General features: G+C 43.4%; 1 protein-coding gene across 1 annotated transcript in view; it reads right to left on the minus strand.

Annotated features, from left to right (window-relative positions):
* The window catches only part of RNF150 (ring finger protein 150), a 215,154-nt gene that overhangs the window by 64,768 nt on the left and 129,160 nt on the right, over positions 1 to 21,226 (minus strand). Inside the window, exon 2 of the mRNA XM_033939767.1 lies at positions 12,423 to 12,673. Within this exon, the coding sequence (XP_033795658.1) occupies positions 12,423 to 12,673 (251 nt within the window). The remainder of the gene's footprint in view (positions 1 to 12,422; positions 12,674 to 21,226) is intronic.

Here is a 21,226-nt window from a genome sequence, read left to right on the forward strand (position 1 = left end):
AATTAGAAAGTCATGGGATAGGTGGTAATGTCCTTTTATGGATTGAGAACTGGTTGAAAGACAGGAAAACTGAGAGTGGGTTTAAATGGTCAATATTCTCAATGGAGAAGGGTAAATAGTGGGGTTTCCCAGAAGTCTGTGCTGGGACCGCTACTTTTTAACATATTTATCAATGGTCTAAAGATGGGAATAACTAGTAAGATAATTATATTTGCTGTTGACACAAGGAGGATTGTGAAAAATTGCAGTAGGACCTTGTGAGGCTGGGAGTCAAAATGTCAGATGACATTTAATATGAGCAAAAGCAAAGTGATACATATGGGAAAGAGGAGCACGAAACTATAGCTATGTGATGCTGGGTTCTAAGTTAGGAGTCACTGCCCAGAAAAAGGATCAAGGTGTCATTGTTGAGGATACATTGAGACTCTCAGCTCAATGCGCAGCGGTGGCTAAAGAAAGCAAATAGATTGTTAGGAATTATCAGGAAAAGAATGGAAAACAAGGATGAAAATGTTATAATGGTATGGCCGCACCGTATGGTATGGCCGCACCTCGAATACCGTGTGCAGTTCTAGTCGCTGTATCTCAAAAAAGATATAGCGGAATTAGAAAAGGTACAGAGAAGGGCGTCAAAAATGATAAAAGGGATAGGACAACTTCCCTATGAGGAAAGGCTAAAGTGGCTAGGGCTCTTCAGCCTGGAGAGGGATATATATGATATGATACAGGTCTATAAAATACTGAGCGGAGTGGAAAGGGTAGATATAAATCGCTTGTTCATTCTCCAAAAATTCTAGGACTAGGGGGCATGCAATGAAGCTACTAAGTAGTAGATTTAAAACAAACCAAAGAAAATATATTTCTTCATACAATGTGTAATTAAACTCTGGAATTCATTGCCGGAGAATGTGATGAAATCAGTTAGCTTAGCAGGGCTTAAAAAAAGGTTTGGATAATGTCCTAAAAGAGAAGGCCATAGGCCATTTGACACGCAGCTCCTGACTGGATAAAGCCCGACTTCATGCAGGAAGAGGCGGTCGAAGCGTACCGCAAGTGATTTCCTGCACTCGCGGTGCTCCGGCTGCTCTCTCCTGCCTCTCCCGCTGCCCTCTTCAGGCTCCCCCATGAAAAACCGTATTCGTGGTTTTTTGATATTCACGGGGGTTCCGCGAATCTCGGGGGAGCACTGTATGGCAATTCTTATGTTCTTATGAAGCCCATAAGGACTTTGATACATTTGCCGTGTGACATTTGCTACCATAGTTTGATAAAAAAAGGGCCTAAGTGTGGCCCTGCACTCTTACATTCAGGAAGTGTCCTGTAGAGGGCAATCCAGCCTTGAACGTTTGGCGAGGGGAAATATATAAATGTAGCATAAACTCATATTGTAATTGGCTGCAGACCCTTATATATGGCATTATATTCAAATAAAGACATATGAACTTAAAAAATATTCTTTGTAATTCTCAGGGAGTAGCAGCCATGGCTGGAACAGAGCTCAAAAAACATTTTTCATGCTTACAGAATCCAATTGTTCCATGTTAGCGATGATGTCTCAAATAAATCACTTCCACTGCATGAAGCAGTCTTTCCATGTGAGGTCATTTGTGATGTGGTTTTTTTTTTTTTTTACAGTTCCACAGAGCCAGGCAGCCTTGTTAAGTTACTGAGTTTAATAACTTCAAAACTACTGAACAGACCTACTTATGAGGGGGGGGGGGTTGCTGAAAAGTTCTCAGCCCAACCCACTTCCTAAATTCTGAGCGTTAGTTTGCTACTATCGCTGCAAAGAGTGCCATCTTATTTCGTTAAGCGTCAATTTGCAGAAACGAAATTCAGTAGTTCCTGAAGGTTGCAGACATGTACAGTTTAACCGTTATAAATCATAGTAAAATAGTAAATGACGGCAGATAAAGACCCGAATGGTCCATCCAGTCTGCCTAAACCTTGTTCCCCATTTTTCTTTGAACCACCCAAATAAGGTCACACGCAGAGTTTGTCTGTTTACATTTCCTTCTGCTAAATTATGTTATTAAAAAAGATTTCTCTCTTTTCAAGCTGCCAAATTGAATGATTGTTTTTGGTAAAATTATGCTAGGATCCTCTTCTTATCTTGATTTTAGAAAACTATTGAAGACCCAACTGTTAGAAAAATTTGTATCCTAACTGGTTGTTTCGTTTAGTAATTCTATGCTCCCGTCATGCAATATATCTTCTTTTAAATTGTATTTTTACTGTATGGTCGGTTCTTATTTGTTGTAATCTGCTTAGAACCATTCTTTTAAATTGCATTTTTCTTTTAAATCATATTTTCTACCGTAGGACCAATTCTTATTTATTGTATTTTATTTTGAATTGTTTTTTCCTTTTAAAATTACTCTCCACTGTATGACTTGTGCTTATTTGTTGTAAACTGCCTAGAACCATTTTTTGGTTAGGCGTTATATAACAATAAAATTATTATTATTATTACATGCGCCATAAAAATCAATCATTTAATTAAAATTGTCCTTTTTCTTAGATATTTCTGGGCCAGAGACCCAGAGCCCTGCATGGTAGTGTGCTTAGGTTCTATCTACTGGAGTTTCAATCAAAGCTCACCCCAGCCCATCTTAACCATTTCAGCCATCAAAGCCCTCCCCAGCCTATCCTCAACTGAATGTCCACATACCATACTAGACTGCCCAGTACCAACCCTAGTTCCTTCAATATATACCTATTATTTTCTGATTCGAGATCCTCTGTGTTCATCTCATGCTCGTTTGAACTCTGTCACCGTTTTCTTCTCCACCACCTCCCACGGGAGCGCATTCCAGGCATCAACCACTCTCTCCATAAAGAAGAATTTCCTAATATTACTCTTGAATCTACCACCCCTCAACCTCAAATTATGCCCTCTGGTTTTACCATTTTCCTCTCTCCAGAATAGATTTTGTTCTACATTAATACCTTTCAAGTATTTGAACGTCTGAACCATATCTCCCTTATCCCTCCTTTCCTCTAGGGCAGGGGTGTCAAACTCAATCACATAAGGGGCCGAAATCTAAAATATAGGCTAAGTCGCGGGCCAAATTTTTTATTAAGATACTTAGGGCTCCTTTTATCAAGCCGCGCTAGCGGGGTTAGCGCGCGTGACTTTTAATCACGCGCTAACCCCCGCACTGGCCATAAAACTACCGCCTGCTCAAGGCAGGCGTTAGCGGCTAGCACAGCTGGCGGTTTAACGCATGTTAAACCGCTAGCGTGGCTTGATAAAAGGAGCCCTTAGGGGTCCTTTTATTACGGTACGCTAACCGATTTAGCGCATGCTAAATTCATACCTTAAAGTCTTTGTAGAAGTATAGGGTTACAACCTCTCCAACCCCATGCCAGCTCTGTGATGTAAACAAAATAAATAAAAAAAGACTTCCTCTCTCTTTTAGGTCCTAGTTCACGCTTGCTGTCTAACACCAGTTCTAGCAGGATACACATTTCAAATCGGACATATTGTAATCACAAAACAGAAAATAAAACTATTTTTTCTACCTTTTCTTGTCTGGTCATTATTCAAATCATGTTGGTCCCAGGCTTATGTACAAACATGCCCTTTTGTATTGAGATCTATAAAGCACTATTTAAATTCCTTTTGAATGATTGAGAACTTTCCTTAAATTTTACTTATTCAAGTGTACGGGACCACGCCAGAGGGAACGTGCAGCTGAGGCTATGGTGGCCTGCTAGGATCGCTACAGCCGACCAGCGATCCTCTGCAGGTCGCATGAACCTACAGATGATGCGGCGTGAACCTAGAGATGAGCGGTGGCTTGTACCACGGGCCAGAGTTTGACATGTCTGCTCTAGGGTATACATATTCAGGGCTTCCAGTTTCTCCTCATTCGTTTTCGGGCGCTAACATCCTATCATTTTCATCGCCTTCCTCTGGACCGCTTCAAGTCTTTTTATGTCTTTCACCAGATACAGTCTCCAAAATTGAACACAATACTCCAAGTGGAGCCATGGTTGGAACAGAGTGGGGCTTCACCATCGGCCTGTATAAGGGCATCAACACCTTCTTTCTTCTACTGGTCACGCCTCTCTCTATACTGCCTAGTATCCCTCTGGCAACAGCCACCGCCTTGTCACATTGTTTTTTTTTGCCTTTAGATCTTCAGACACTGTCACCCCAAGGTCCCTCTCCCCATCCATGCACATCAGCCTCTCACCTCCCAGCATATTCGGTTCCTTTTGATTTCTAAACCCCAAATGCATTACCGTATTTTCACGCATATAACGCGCGCATTATATACAATTTTACAAACCGTGCATAACCATGCGCGTTATACACGTGAGCGCGTTTTACAACTTTTTTTTTACATAGTTCCCCCCCCCCCCAACGTCCGATTCACCCTGCAGGACCGCTCGCACTCCCACCCCGAAGGACCGCTCGCACGCACTCGCACCCGCACCCCCACCCCGAAGGACCGCTCGCACCTCCACAGCCTCCCGACCCCCCCCCCCATCATGTAGAAGCTCCTACCGTTGTCCTACTGCTTCCTCTTCCGGCATTCCCGGCCCTTCTGTGAGCCCTGCGTCTGCGCTGCTTCCTCTTCCGGCGGTCCCGTCCTTTTTCTGGCGAAAGGAGAGTCAGGGTGGCCAGAGGAGAGTCGGGGCGGGCGAAAGGAGAGTCGGGCGGCAACGGGAGAGTCGGGGCGGCATGCGTGGTACACGGGTGTGCGCGGTATATCAAAATTTATTTACATAAATTACAGTTTCCCACGCGCTATACCCGTGTGCGCGTTTTACACGGGTGCGCGGTATATGAGTGAAAATACGGTACTCTGCACTTCTTTGCGTTGAATTTTAGTGCTAGATATTGGACCGTTCCTCTAATTTTTGCAGGTCCTTTTTCATGTTTTCCACTCCCTCCTCAGTGTCTACTCTTACAAATCTTGGTATCATCTGCAAAAAGGCAAACCTTTCCTTCTAACCCTTCAGCAAAGTCGCTCACAAACATATTGAACAGGATCGGCCCCAGCACTGATCCCTACCAGTTATGATCCCTACCAAACTGCTTCAGTGGCTTTTTCTTTTGCGTTTATTTATTATTCGCTTTATATACAAAGTGAAGCACAAGTAAACAGACATAATAGATATACCAACAAACATAAAACCATACATAAAAACAATCAGAAGTGAAACTTATAGCACAAGATTTAACTGCAACCATAGCCTCCTCTCTTCACCCACTTTACTCTAAAATAATTCCCACCCCAGATGGTTACCCCAAGGATGTTGAATTTTAATCAGCCTTTAGAGTTGGAGGGACTGACTCCCTCCCCCCCTCCCCCTGCTGTTTTTGCTGGTACAGAAAGTCACCTTTTGGATTTGGATCAGGATTTTATTATGCGACTTTCCAAACTTGAGTTCAAGAGGCGTTAACAGTTCAGATACAGTAGGTATTTCCTTACTTCCATACACATTACTTCTGCAATGCTCCAGATCTTCTCTGGTCCTACTGGGCAAGAGATGCAAATTCATATCTCCCTCCTGGGTGTGCTCTTGTAATAAATGAACAAGCTTTTTGTTGATGTTTGATGATGGACTTTCTTATACAGTAGCCTCTCAGTTAACCCATAGGGATTGATAGATTTCGGATAAATGTAGTGTCTGGTTGCTTGAGAGTTACTATTAAAGATAGGCCTAACTAATTTTATACCCCATACTATCCCATGTTCCAGACAAACTACAGGACATGTGTTAAGCAAAGCGTGGGCGTACTCGGGTGTGGCATGCCAAGTTTACACTTAAATACTCTCCAGAAACTGATTTTTTTTCAGTTTTATTAAGCATTGCAGTATTTCTTTGATTTTTTTTTTTTTTTGGTGGTTGCTTGAGTTCCGGTTAACAGAGAGTATTGGTTAGATTTTAATGTGTCGGTTTTAAGTATGTTTTTTTGTAAACCACTTAGGAGTAAGTGGGGGGGGGGGTCTAAATAAATAAATAAATAAATACTACAGAGCATATGTGGAATACAGTTTTCTGTTAAATGCAGGGAAGACTGAAATGTAAATAACCACAGCAGTGCTTCAGTCGAAATTAACATGGAAAAGGGCTCATAAGACCAACTGCATTTCTAAACAATCCATTTACATAACCAGGCCAAGCTGGGCTGCCTTAGGCAGTCGGGAGAGTAGCCAAGAAATCTTTTACATAAAATCTAAGAGTCAATATGATCACGGAGGGTCAATCTCTAGCACAGTATCACATACTTTCTGAGATTTCTGCCTCGCTTCTCTCCGTGTCACTTATATTTAAAACATACTTGACAAGTACAATTACTTTTTAAGCCAGATCTTCATGATAATTTGTAAAGACATCCAGCTGACATTTCCAAAGACCAAGGGACACTCGATGAAGTTACAGAAAAATACATTTAAAACCAATAGAAGGAAAGTTTATTCACTCAGAGAATAGTTAATCTCTGGAACGCGTTATCAGAGGATGGTGGTGAGAGTGGATAGCATAGCTAGTTTTAAGAAAAGTTTGGACAAGTTCCTAGAGGAAAAGTCCATAGTTTGTTATGAGACAAACATGGGGGAAGCCACTGTTGCCCTGGATCGGTAGCTTGGAATGTTGCTACTGTTTAGAGTTCCGGAATCTTTTGTTACTCTTTGGGATTTTGGAATCTTGCTGGAATGTTGCTACTCCTTGGATTTTGGCCAGGTACTAGGGACCTGGATTGGCCACCGTGAGAACGGGCTACTGGGCTTGATGGACCACTGGTCTGACCCAGTATGGCTATTCTTATGGTTCTTATAAAGAGAAACACACACACACATTGTTTCCTTTACAACAGTGTATCGCAAATTGTGTGCCATGGCAGATTCCAGGTGTGCTGCGAGATGCCATCACAGAAAAGAGATGCCAACGCCGGCTGACTGCTTACAAGACGTGCCTCTTATGGCGAGAGGCATGTCCTATAGGCTGTCAGCTGGCACCAGCACTCTCCTCCTTGCCGGCGTCTCTCTTCCTCTCCCCGCACCTCCCCTCCATCAGTAACCCCTACCGGCGTAGAAATAGGCTCAGGGTCGCAGCTGGAGGGCCTCCGTGCATGCGCGGATGTCGACGCAATGATGTGCTGCAGAGTGAAAGAGTTGGTGGGACACTGCTTTACAACTTCACTATTCTGTTCGTTCAGTTTCTGTCGGCAGCGTCTCTATTCAAAATGCGTGGGATAAACAGAAAGGAGTCCTGTATGGAAGGCATTGAACCAAAAGAACCAAAGAAGCTCAGTGGTGATTAGACAGCATCACCAGTAATTGAGAAGCAAAGAAAGTGCCGGACTTCTAGGGTCTGTGCCCTGATCATGGCTGGACATGTCGGGAAACTTCGCAGCCTGTAATCCCGATGTTACATTTGTATGTACATTTTTTCATATAATGATTCAAAATGTTGTGTGATCGTGGCACCGAGGTACCCCACCTCTTCAAACCCACCATACACCCAAAAAGAGGGAGAAAAAGCCTCAGACTAATGTAGCAGTATAGAACTAAAAGATACAAATCAAAACTTTTGATACTTTCACTGGCAAAAAAACTCCCTCTCAGAAAAGCTCAGGTTTAGAAAAGGGCAAAGTCACCCGAAGGCATGTTCAAGGACTTAGCTGACAAAAGACGACTTGAGCTTGAACACCGTCACGTCTTCTCCAATCTTCCCAACAAGCGACCTGGTCTCAGCAAGGCTGAACTTCTCAAGGCAGTATTGGCTGTTCCCCTGACGAGCCAAACATTGGTGAAACAAGGTCGCTTGTTGGGAATATGGGGCAGCTTATCTATGAATTTTTAAAATCCAAATTGGCATTTTCTGCAGCCTATACAAGGGGGTGGCCTATATGTGGGGAAATACTGTATATAGCGTGTTTATTTAAGATGTGAACACATCTACCACAGACCAAATTTTTCAAGTACCTTTCTTATTTCTAATCTTAATGTATATTTTCTGTAAACCGCTTAGAACCTAACGGATGTAGCGGTATATAAGAAATAAATTACATTACATTACATTACTACTGCCACTTATCACTTATATAGTGCTGAAAGGCATACTCATCGCTGCACATTTTGACATTTTATAGACTATCCCCACTCTGAAGAGCTTACAATCTAACCTGGACAGACAGACATCACATATAGGGTTGGAGATGCAGAACGCAAGGTGAAAGGAGTTAGGAGTCAAAAGCACTCTCAAAGAGGTGGGCTTTTAATTGGGCCTTGAACACTGCCAGAGACGGAGCCCGCCGTAAACGCTCATACCAAAATTGCAAAAGACCACGTTCAAATTATAAGATTTTGTGATCTATGAGCATTGTGCACATACTTCATTCAAACTGTCCACACAACCCCCCCAACTGCACAGTCTACACCATCGCACCAAATTCACTGTACAGAATACCGCTTAGCCAGAAACAGCGCAGTTACACACATGTGTTCATATGGACATTACTTGGATACCGGTATGTATGTGCACTCTAGCTGCCTAAAACCAGGCAGCAACTTACAGAACTACCCCCCACTGGGTAATAAATAAAATTTACATTCCATTTTATTTCCCTGAACATATCTCCAATGTTTCGATATTTAAAGCGATTTAACCATCTGGAAAGGGTTGCTGGCTGGTTAAATCTCCTGTTTGAAATCAACCACTAATTTTCAGTGGCACTTAACCGATTAGTGCCAAACTGAAGAATGGCCATTTTTGGGGTATTCCGGGGGCAGAGTCAGACTTAGGCTAGTTTAATTGCATAAAAAGGACCACATAAAAGTCCTTATCATCTTTATCGGTAGCCACACTTAACCAGCTAGGCATTAGCCGGCTTTGCAAATCTGGAAATTTAGTGCTGGTGCCCGGAATTGGCTTGGCATTGAATTTCTAGGTTTAATGCCGATGGCAGTCAGCAAAATGTTCATTGCAGAGGGGCAGAAATATAAGGCTCAATATTCAGGCAGCAGCAATTTTTGGTGTGAATGACACAGATTTTCCTTTGCAAGTCATCTGCTGTGCTTACAAAAACTGGGACCTTTGAACAAAACCACTTCAAACAATCTGGGGCTCATGTGGGTACACAAGAATGGTGTAAACTTCATACCGTAGGACTCCTGAGGAAGACGGTTAAGTTGAAACACGGCCCATGTCGGGTCTGTAATAGAGAATGACATGAGGACAACTATTTCGCCGTACCCACAGGAACTCATTTTCCGGTCTCCGTGAGTTCTGACCTCATCTGCATAAGCCTCAAAATACTATTAAATCTTAAGTATTTGAGGTTTATGCGGTTCAGGCTGAGCTTACAGGAATGGGACAGGGACAGCGAAAAAACTTGCGGGGACAGGATGGGGAAATTTGAGTTCCTGCGGGAACTGCCAAGCAGAGTCTGCCTTGGGGAGAAATCCCACTACCGCTGTGGCGCTGCTGCCAGAGTATGAAAACAAGCGCGCGCCTACAACACGTGGGAAGGCACTAGTTCCATCAACGGAGCTCCATCCATATACCCGAAGCCCTTTACTGAATAAACTTCATACAAATGTAAATTTACTTTGTCAGTCACTAAACTATTTCCACAACTCTACAAAATGCGCACCACAACCAGAAAAGAAGTGCAAATAAAACATATACTCGCAACTTTGTTGATATTGCCGGGAGATGCTGGTTGCTCAGCACTATGAGGGCAGAAAGCACTTACCGTAACAGGTGTTATCCAGGGACAGCAGGCAGATATTCTCTACATGTGGGTGACGTCACCGACGGAGCCCCCTAGTGGACGTTTTCGCAAGCAGACTTGCTTGAAGACCTTCAAGCTTGCGATTGGCCCACGAATGCGTGCGTGCCCCTCCCGCCCAACCTAGGGCATGCGTCTCCTCAGCGTGTCCTCAGCTCAGATAGCTAGCAAAGAAGCCAACCACGGGGAAGTGGGTGGGTTGCGAGAATATCTGCCTGCTGTCCCTGGATAACACCCGTTACGGTAAGTAACTGTGCTTTATCCCAGGACAAGCAGGCAGCCTATTCTCTACATATGGGTGACCTCCAAGCTAACTAGAAAGGGATGGAGGGAGAGTTGGCAATTTAGGAGAATAGATTTTGCAAAACTTACTGACCAAAGTGGCCATCACGCCTGGAGAAAGCATCCAGACAGTAGTGAGAGGTGAAAGTGTGAACCGAGGACCAAGTGGCAGCCTTACAGATTTCCTCAATGGGAGTTGAGCGGAGGAAAGCAACAGACGCCACCATCGCTCGGACCTTGTGGCCTGTGACTCGACCCGGCAGGGAGAGACCAGCCTGAGCGTAATAGAAAGAGATACAAGTGGCCAATCAGTTAGAAATGGTCCGCTTAGAAACAGAGCGACCCAAGCGATTAGGATCGAAATAGAGGAACAGCTGGGGAGCAGAACGATGAGGAACGGGACGCTTCAAGTAGAAGGCCAGCGCACGCTTACAATCAAGAGAATGCAGAGCCGCTTCTCCAGGATGAGAATGGGGCTTCAAAAAAACACAGGAAGAACAATGGATTGGTTGATGTGAAATAGAGAATGACGGGGAAAAATTATGTCCCCATCACCGTCCCGTCCCCGGACCACCATCCTCTGCACCGCCCCGTCCCCGCTGGTCCTTTCACTGCCCCGTCCCCGTCTATGCCGTCCCCTTCACCGCCCCGTCACCGTCCCTGCTGTCTCTTTCACCACCCAGGCCCCGGCCCCGTCTTCAGCGTCTTCTCCTCTCCATCCCCCCACCCCCAGCACCCTTCACGCGGTCCAGCAGCTCCCTCCCGCCGGCCAGCCATGTCCCACAGGATCCATAGGGCCAAACAGTTGAAGAATCTTGGCCACTATCTGCAAAGTCGCACAACGCGGACACAACCCAGCGCGGTGTTCCGCACCCAGGCACTCCACACACCAACGATGGGGATCGGTGATGGAAATAACCCGGTTGCACTTAGCGCAGTTTTTGAACCTGGAACGGGGCCGGGACATAAGCAAAAGGATGGCCGCAGCCCCGCGAGGCCAAGCGGCCAGAGGAAGACCAGAGGCCCAGTCAAAAAACACGAAGGGAAAAAAAGAAAGACACGAGCACAGGGACTTAAACAAAAATAAAAAAAAAAGCCGCAGTGCAAGAGGGACGATCGCGCTCAGCAAGGGAGCAGTGCTTCTGGCTCCACGGAAAACACTGAACTGAGGCCACGCTGAGGAGATGCATGCCCTAGGTCGGGCGGGAGAGGCACGCGTGCATGCGCAGGCCAATCGCAAGCTTGAAGGTCTTCAAGCAAGTCTGCTTGCGAAAACGTCCGTTAGTGGGCTCCGTCAGTGACGTCACCCACATGTAGAGAATATGCTGCCTGCTTGTCCTGGAATAATTGTTTAATAGTCACTGTGGTCTCTTTTTTTTTTTTTTACAGTGAAGGGAAAGAAGAAAAATCGAGACCCAGTCAGACCCTCTATCATTGGAGGGAGGGTGAAGCAGGGACCTGGGGGGGCCCAGGTGTAACCCCTAAAGCCGGCACCATTCAGCCAGACATCCCTGTCTCACAGAAGAGAAACTTGAAAAGGAGAAATAAAATTGCCATCTCACTGAAAAGAAACCTCAACAGGAGAAAATAACTATCCAGTCACAGCCAGAATCCAGGAGCTAGTTGACTAGCAACCATCACCTGCTGGGAGATAGAGCATACTGAAGATGCAGGAGGTGTGCCAGCCAATAGGACCACCTGTTAATCAGTTTCTCTATCTCCGCCTGCTGGTAGATGAGTGCTGTCCCATTGGTCTCTGGATTCATCTACTGCTGTTGCTAAGGAAAGGACAGTCAAGCCATTGTGACATCACTGATGAGGTTGGCTCTTAGGCATTGGTGGAATGAGGCATTGTGATGTCACAATACCAGCTCTGGTCTGGTTATTAGAGGCTGAAACTTTTCACACTATTTATTTATTCAATTTTCTATATTGATCTCCCAAGAAGAGAATGACATAGGGACAAATTTTTCCCCGTTCCCAGGGGAACTCATTTTCCCATTCCTGCGAGTTCTATTCTTGTCCTCGACCCATCCCTGTAAGCTCTGTCCTCATCCGTACAAACCTCAAACACTTTAAAATCATAAGTGTTCGAAGCTTGTGTGGTTAAGGCAGAACTTACAGGAATGGGGCAGGGACAAGGATAGCGACAAAATTCATGGGAACGGGACGGGGAAATTGAGTTCCTGCGGGGACGGAGAAAAATTTGTCTCCTTTGCATTCTCTAGTCCGTAGTTCTCAAGCTTATGTGGATTTTTGATTTTTATATTTACATATCAACCCATTAAAACTTTGGCATCGCAACCTTCAGTTCTGCAGTTGTCTTCCTTTTGTTTTTGGTAAAATGCATTTTTTGCGGATGGGAGAACGTGAACATGTTACTCACCTGGTTTCTGTCGCGTGCGTTTGCGTATCTAAATCTCTGGATATAATAGAAGACAAGCCAGGCGAGCGAAATGATCATCAGGACAATGAAGGAGATCGAGACAAACACTACGGAGGTACGGCTGACATATTTTTGCAAGTTGCGTGTTCCGATCGTTATGTAGATCATCACAGTAATATTCCTTTCAAGCAGGCTCACTAATTCTTTTCCCTTAGCTTCAGGAATCATTATTGCTACGATGTCTTCTACACCTGTCAGAAAGGAGAGAAAAAGGCAGTAAGAACAATGCCAAAAAAAAAAAAAAAAAGCTTTCTGTAATAATGAGCATGTTAAAGGAGGGCGTTGTTAAGACAAAAAAAAGTAATTAGATAATAATGAAATCTATGTCTACCAAAACTGGAGTCTAATTACACACATGGCAGAGGAAAGGCCCTAGCAGGGCTGGCCGCAAGCAGCCTGTTTATAGCACTGCCTCTGCTGCTTTGCGAGGGCCTGCGGGTAAGAGAAACCGGAACCACATGGTGAAGGGGGGGGCTGATCGGAGGCCAGACCTATACGATGGTGGGAGGGGGGTTGTTGGGTCAGGAGCAGGACAGCAGGGAGATGCCATGAGGGGACAGGGCAGTCAGAGAGTGAGAGAAGACAGACCCACAGAAGAGGGAGGGGAGATGAATGGTGAACCGCAATTGGGGGTGGGGAGAGGAGGGGACATGGATGATGGACCAAACGTATGTGTGTTGGGGAGGGGGGGCGGAAAGGACATAGATGCTGGATCTGCAGGGTGGAAGGTAGTGGAGATAGATGATGGACCAGAAAGGAAGGTGGGAAGGGAAGAAGAGATGTGAGCAACAGAGGGGTGAAGGGACATGGATGCTGGACCAAGAAGTGGAGATTCTTAGCCAGTGACGAGAGAGAGAGAGAGAGAGAGATAACTGCAGTTTGAGTGAGAGAGGGAACAGAGGAGGCTGGAACCTGAGAAAGGAAAAGGTAGGAAGGAATTTCAGGCCTTAGGATAGGGGGATTCTATGCAAAAAAAACACTACAAATAAACTTTGCAGAATTTTGAAATATTGTGCACAGAATTTTCAGTTTGAATAGAATTTCACAAAAACACATATTCAGCTCTTGCATTTGCTACAACTATTGCCTTTTCCTGAATAAAACAACTCCTGGCCTTCACTTTGATTATTAAACCAAGAAAGCCCTGGCAGACGCAAGATTGAATACCTCATCAGCAACCCTAAACAATCTAAATCCTCTCCCTCAATCAAATAAGGCAGCATTTTGGGTAATAGGTCAGTTCGGTTATGCATATGATACTGTATCACTTTTCTGTGGTACAACCAAAGCGGTTTACGTAATATATATAGGTGCATATCGATCTTATGCTTTGCACTAAATCAACCTGCACTTCCTTAAAGCAAATCAATCAGCCTCTCCATGACCCTGAAATCGGATTAGCCAAACATCAAGATCTACTTTATATATTCTAATTTTCCCTGTACTACCACTGTTCGAACAAAGAGGTACAGTTAAGTTAGACACCCTTTCCACACACATTCCTACCTCTCCCTTTAAACCCATCACATCTTCCATTCCCCAAAACTATAAAAACTCTCTCCCACCCCCATCACAACACATGCCAACACGTTCATTCCTAAACTTGTAATGCCCGAAAAAATCACTCCCACACATAATCACCTCTCTCCCCCCCCACCTGGGAGTGATGGTAGACACAACATTGAAGGCGTCGGCGCAGTGTGCCATGGCCTCAAGGAAAGCAAACAGAATGTTGGGTATCATTAAGAAGAGTATCACGACCAGGACAAAGGAAGTCATCCTGCCACTGTATCGTGCTATGGTGCACCCGCACCTGGAGTACTGTGTTCAGTTCTGGTCGCCGTACCTCAAGAAGGACATGGAGGTACTTGAGAGGGTCCAGAGAAGAGCAACTAAGCTAATAAAGGGCATGGAGGACCTCTCATATATTGACAGACTGAAAAAGCTAGGGCTTTTCTCCCTGGAAAAGCGGAGACTTAGAGGAGACATGATAGAAACCTTCAAGATCATGAAGGGCATAGAAAAAATAGACAGGGACAGATTTTTCAAATTAAGGGGATCAATAAGTACAAGGGGGCACTCAGAGAAATTGAAAGGGGAGAGGTTTAGAAAAAACGCCAGGAAGTTCTTTTTCACACAGATGGTGGTGGATACTTTGAACGCGCTACCAGAGAATGTGATAAACAGGAGCACGCTACAGGGGTTCAAAGAAGCTTTGGATAGGTACTTGGAAGACAAAGGGATTGATGGGTACAGATAAGAGTAAAGGTAGATTATAGGGATGGGATTAGAGGTAAGTTACAAAATTAATCAGGGACCACTGTTCAGGCACTAGGCCTGATGGGCCGCCGTGGGAGCGGACTGCTGAGCAAGATGGACCTCTGGTCTGACTCAGCGGGGGCAACTTCTTATGTTCTTATGTTCTAACTGTCCCAACTAGGAATAAATTATTCAGTTATGCAGATGACTTTACGATCATCATCCCATTCACCACCTCTCTCTCAGAAGTTACTCCTATGGCAACAGAAGCACTAAACTCGAAGGAACAATAGATGACTGAATTTAGACTGAAGCTCAATTCAGAAAAAACAAAATTCTTCATAGCTTCGCCACACCCATTAGATACTACAACTCCACTACGCATCAACAGTCTTAGTTACCCCATTCAACCCACTCTGAAGGATCTGGGCGTAACTCTGGACCAGGGCCTAACCATGAAAGACCAGGTAGACTCTTTGGTCAAAAAAAGCTCTGGAAGCTTCGGTCCATTAGAGCATATTTTGATGCACCATCATTTACAATCCTGGTACAATCCCTCATACTGAGTCAAATGGATTACTGCAACATCACCTATCTGGCAATTTCCCATAAGAATATGCGGCGATTGCAACTGTTACAGAATGCAGCAGTCAGGCTGATCTTCGGGTTGAAGAAGTTCGATCACATAACTCTCTCCTACCGACTCCTGCATTGGTTGCCAATGGAGGCGCATGTGAGGATTAAGTTCGGCTGCTTTTGCTTCAAGGTTCTATTCAGTCTAGCCCCCTAATACATAACCGACCTATTCTCCTTTTCAACCAATAGACATAAAAGAAGCTCAAACTTGAATTATGTTTCCCCCTGGCTAGAGGATGTAAATTCAAAATTCATCACCAACATCTTCTCTCTTATCAAGCAGCATTATGGGGCAACGATCTGAAACAACTACTTACGCTTGCCAATACATATAGGAATTTAGGAGACAACTGAAAACATATCTGTTCCTAAAGTACATAGGAAACTGATTCGCACAATCTCTCTCTCAATACCAGATCTCTAGAACTGCTAAACAATAGTTATTAACTATGTCAATTCTACTCAATTTGTAACATTTTTTATAATAATTGTAAATCGCATAGAACTTCACAGTCCTGCGGTATATAAACCATTATTATTATTATTATTATAACTATTTTCTGAGTGAAAAAAAAAACTATTTCCTCCTATTGATTTTAAAAGTATTTCCCTGTAACTTCATCGAGTGTCTCCTAGTCTTTGTAATTTTTGACGGAGTGAAAAATTGATCCATTTGTACCCGTTCTACTCCACTCAGGATTTTGTAGATTTCAATCATATCTCCCCTCAGCCGTCTTTTTTCCAAGCTGAAGAGCCCTAACCATTTTAGTCTTTCCTCATACGAGAGGAGTTCCATTTCCTTTATCATCTCGGTCACTCTTCTTTGAACTTTTTCTGTCAATTGTAGCTTTGTTACCCCAAAGGAGGGAGGTAAGGAATTAGAACAGCTCACAGGGAGTGAGAAGTGTAAGGAAGGAGGGAGATGCTGAAGACTGGGTGGGGATGGGGTGTGAAGTAAGGAAGAAGAGAAATACTACACAATGGGAACGGAAGGAGGGGAAGGAATTTTATAAGAGTCATTTTCCATGTCTACAATAAGATTTCCATATGGAAAAGCATTACAAAATTATCCCCACTGTGTCTAACAGGAACGTATCAATTTAAATACGGAGCATTAGAAATACCGACTCAATGACCTACAACCAGAGATTATCTAAGACAGTGTTTTTCAACCTTTTTACACCTATGGACCGGCAGAAATAAAAGAATTATTCTGTGGACCGGCATTGGTCCGTGGACCGGCAGTTGAAGAACACTGGGCTAAGTCGTGGGCCAGACCCCGCCCATCTCTACCCAATCTCCACCCCAGACCCCGCCCCATAATAGTACTAATTATAACACTATTTTTTCCATTCATTTTTCACAGATACACAATATAATCTTATTAACAACACATAATGGTTAACTACAAAATTAAACTACACAAAGCACACTGACAGCAGATGTAAATTCTCAAAATTGATATAATTCAATCACTAAATTCAAAAATAAAATCATTCCCCCCTATCTTTGTTGTCTCCCTCCCTCCATGCTATGCCTTACCTTCTGGCCTGCTCCCGCCTGGCCATTTTATGCCGCCCCCGGTGTTATCTTCAGGCCGGCTCCCTCTTCCTCATTGATGCAGTGCACAAAGCTGCGGGCAGCTGCTCCTTGCACATCCGTACCTCATCTGGACGCCTTCCCTCTGACGTTGCAATGTTAGAGAGAAGGCTTCCGGTTCAGGCACAGGATGCCCGTAGGAGCCACTGCCCGTGGCTTTGTGCACTGAATCAGTGAGGAAGAGGGAGCTGACTCAAAGATAACGCACCGTGAACTGGCGATTGAAGAACACTGTTTTGGGTCTAATGCACGTGCTGGCCCTGTGGACCGGCAGGAAATTTCTGTGGACTGGCACCGGTCCACGGACTGGTGATTGAAGAACCCTATTCTTAATGTACCCCTTCAGTTAGTAAAAAATACAAAAATTTTGGGAGTAATTTTTGATACTAAACTTTCTTACCATGATCACATTAGTAACATTGTAAAAATCACCTTTTATAGGTTACGCAAAATTCGTTCCATTTCAAAATTTCTTTGTCCTAAATCAATTACAATACTTATTCACTCCTTGGTGATGTCTAAAATTGATTATTGCAATTCCTTATTTAAAGGAATTGCACTATATGAAATTAAAAGATTACAAATCATACAAAATACAGCCATAAAATTAATAACCAATGCAAAAAAATATGATCATGTAACACCACTCCTCAAAGAGGCTCATTGGCTCCCTGTCAATTACAGAATTACTTATAAATTATGTTTAATTATCTTTAAGACTCTGATCAACAAGACCCCAGCATTTTTATATCGATTTCTTGTTCCTTATTCTACAAAAAGAATATTACGTTCTAGCGAACAAAATCTGCTATCTGTCCCTTCGTTAAAAATTATCAATACAAGGAGACAATTTATTTTTTCCTGTACTGCACCACAGACATGGAACGCTCTTCCTATTTTCTTACGAGAGGAAAAAGAACTTGGAAAATTTAAAACTGAACTTAAAACCTTCCTTTTTAAAGATGCTTTTATATTATAATATAAGTTTTAGTATTATGTTTTTCTATATGAAACCTGTGTTAAACATTTCCTTTTGTGTTTCCCCTCAATGTTTCTTCTTTACTTTATGAATTGTAGTTCATCCCTTCTTTCCCTATTATCAATGTTAATAATCATGAGTTCTTACCCATTATTTAATAATTGTATGTACTGTATTGTTTGTTTTTGTTTTTTATATTTAATAATTGTTAAATTTAAAGTGTATTATCAATGTTAATAATCATGAGTTCTTACCCATTATTTAATAATTGTATGTACTGTATTGTTTGTTTTTGTTTTTTATATTTAATAATTGTTAAATTTAAAGTGTACATCGCTTAGAATATTTGATTAAGCGATTTATCAAGTCATCTAATAAACTTGAAACTTGATCTAAGACAAGGGATGCATAGTGATCAATGACACATGAAGCCCTGCCACTTCACCAACCGACAAAAAACAACACACCAAAAACACCTCACTAGAAAGGGGTTATATTAAAATTACTATGGCAACTGAAAAAAAAGTTATTAACAAATTTGAATCTTTGGAGAATAGTATACAGTAGTTAATGATAATTAGCAATTTTTGAATTTCCCTCAGGAAATGCTTTAAAGATATTCCTGAAGAAACATTATCACTATTTTCACAAGTGTATTTTTTGCCATTGAGGAATCTGCAGACCCATCAACAGGAAAATCAGGATGATATTAAGAACATAAGAATTGCCGCTGCTGGATCCATCGTGCCCAGCAGTCCGCTCCCGCGGCGGCCCCCAGGTCAAAGACCAGTGCTCTAAATGAGTCCAGCCTCACCTGTGTACTTTCCAGTTGAGCAGGAACTTGTCCAACTTTGTCTTGAATCCCTGGAGGGTGTTTTCCCCTATGACAGACTCCAGAAGAGCGTTCCAGTTTTCTACCACTCTCTGGGTGAAGAAGAACTGCCTTACGTTCGTATGGAATCTATCCCCTTTTAACTTTAGAGAGTGCCCTCTCGTTCTCTCTACCTTGGAGAGGGGTAAACAACCTGTCTTTATTTATTAAGTCTATTCCCTTCATTATCTTGACCGTTTTGATCATGTCCCCTCTCAGTCTTTGCTTTTCAAGGGAGAAGAGGCTCAGTTTCTCTAATTTCTCACTGTACAGCAACTCCTCCAGCCCTTTAACCATTTTAGTCACTCTTCTCTGCACCCTTTCGAGTAGTACTGTGTCCTTCTTCATGGCCACAGTATTCCAGGTGGGGGCGTACCATGGTCCGGTATAGCGGCATGATAACCTTCTCCAATCTGCTCGTGATCCCCTTCTTAATCATTCCTAGCATTCTGTTCGCCCTTTTCGCCGCCGTCATGCATTGCGCCGACGGCTTCATCGACCAATACTCCCAGGTCTCTTTCCTGGGGGGTCTCTCCGAGTACTGCACCAGACATCCTGTATTCGTAAATAAGATTTTTGTTACCCACATGCATCACCTTACACTTATCTATGTTAAACCTCATTTGCCATGTGGCGGCCCATTTCTCGAGTGTATTTATGTCACGTTGCAGGTCTTCGCAATCCTTCTGTGTCTTAAGCACTCTGAATAACTTTGTATCGCCCGCAAATTTAATCACTTCGCTCTGTGATTTATGTGTATTTCCTTTCTGTACAAGTTTTCTTGCTTGGTATAAAATTATTTAAAAAAATGCTTAATACTCATGTACAAGCGGTATATCAAATATAATAAATCCAATGCAATACCTAGTAGGTGGATCAGGGGACTGAGATCCAGGAAAGCCATAGCTGAAATTCCAATGACACTCCTTGTGATTTTGGGCAAATCACTTAACCCTGCATTGCCTCAGGGACAAACTTAGGTTCCCTCTATGGTCCCCTACCCTATCCATCTAATCAGTCCCCTTGTAAATCCCTCCTGAGCAATATGCATAGATTCACCTTTGTCCTGTATGTCTGTCTTAATTAGATTGTAAGCTCTTTCGAACAGGGACCGTTTGAGTGTTTCATGTACAGCAATGCGTGTGTCTGGTGGTGCTATAGAAATAATAAATAGTAGTAGTAGTTATTACTTTAGCTCAGCATGTGCTATTGGAATTAGTATGCGCAAAATGCTAAGAAACATATAGGTATACAACAGGCTCTTTAACCTTTATCGTGTGCTAATTCCATTAGCGCTTACTAAGTTTTAGTAAAAGGGCCCCTCGGAACATACACTTCCCCCTCCCCATTCACAGTTTCGGCAATCGCGATTTCACATATTTGTGATTTTTGGGGGAGGGGGGAAAAAGAAAAAAACCCATAGTTTAGCCTTACTCCCCGGCGTCCCGGCCTTACCTGGTGGTCTAGCGGGCTTTCGGGACAGGAGCGAACTTCCTACACTCCTGCCCCGTGTAGATCACCAATAGGAAATGGATGTGGGGAGTTCCCGTCGTAGTCTCGAGAGACTACGGGAACTCACGGCAGCCATTTCCTATTGGCGATCTGCAAGGGGCAGGAGCGTAGGAAGATTGGGATGCTGGGGGGAAGGCGGGAGGGAGGCAGGGGTGGGTCAGAGCCGGACCAGAAGATATTTGTGGTATTTCACCATTCGCGGTCCGGCTCTGCCCTTATCCCCCGCGAAACCGGAGGGAGAAGTGTAAACCCTCCGGTGACAGGGAAATAGTTACTGTACTTGAATGTACCACAGAAAAAGATATGAGGAAGCTCACCCTGAATACTGTGCACAGTTCTGGTCACCGTATCTCAAAAAAGATATAGCGGAATCAGAAAAAGTGCAAAGAAGAGAGACCAAAATGATAAAGAGGATGGAACGCCTCCCTTATGAGGAAAGGCTAAAGACATTGGGGTTCTTCAGCTTGGAAAAGAGACGGTTGAGGGGGGCCATGACTGAAGTCTACAATATCCCGGGGACATTCAATGAAATTACTTGGGAACATTTTTAAAACAAATAGGAAGAAATTTTTTTTTTTACTCAAAGAATAGTTAAGTTCTGGAACCTCATTGCCAGAGGATGTGGTTACAATGGTTTGCATAGCTGGGTGACAAGTGCTTGGAGGAAAGGTCCATAACATGCAATTGAGACAGACATGGAGGAAGTTGCTGCTTGCCCTGGATTGGTTACATGGAATCTTCCTACTATTTGGGTTTCTGTCAGGTACTGTGACCTGGATTGGCCACCGTTGGAAATGCAAAAAAAAAAAAAAAAAAAAAATCACAAAGTATCATCCCTATCATTTGCTGGCAAAAAGTTGCCACCAAACTGGCTCTGTTGCCAATTTA

Source organism: Geotrypetes seraphini, chromosome 1 (genome assembly GCF_902459505.1).
Source record: "Geotrypetes seraphini chromosome 1, aGeoSer1.1, whole genome shotgun sequence".
Taxonomy (NCBI): Eukaryota; Metazoa; Chordata; class Amphibia; order Gymnophiona; family Dermophiidae; genus Geotrypetes; species Geotrypetes seraphini.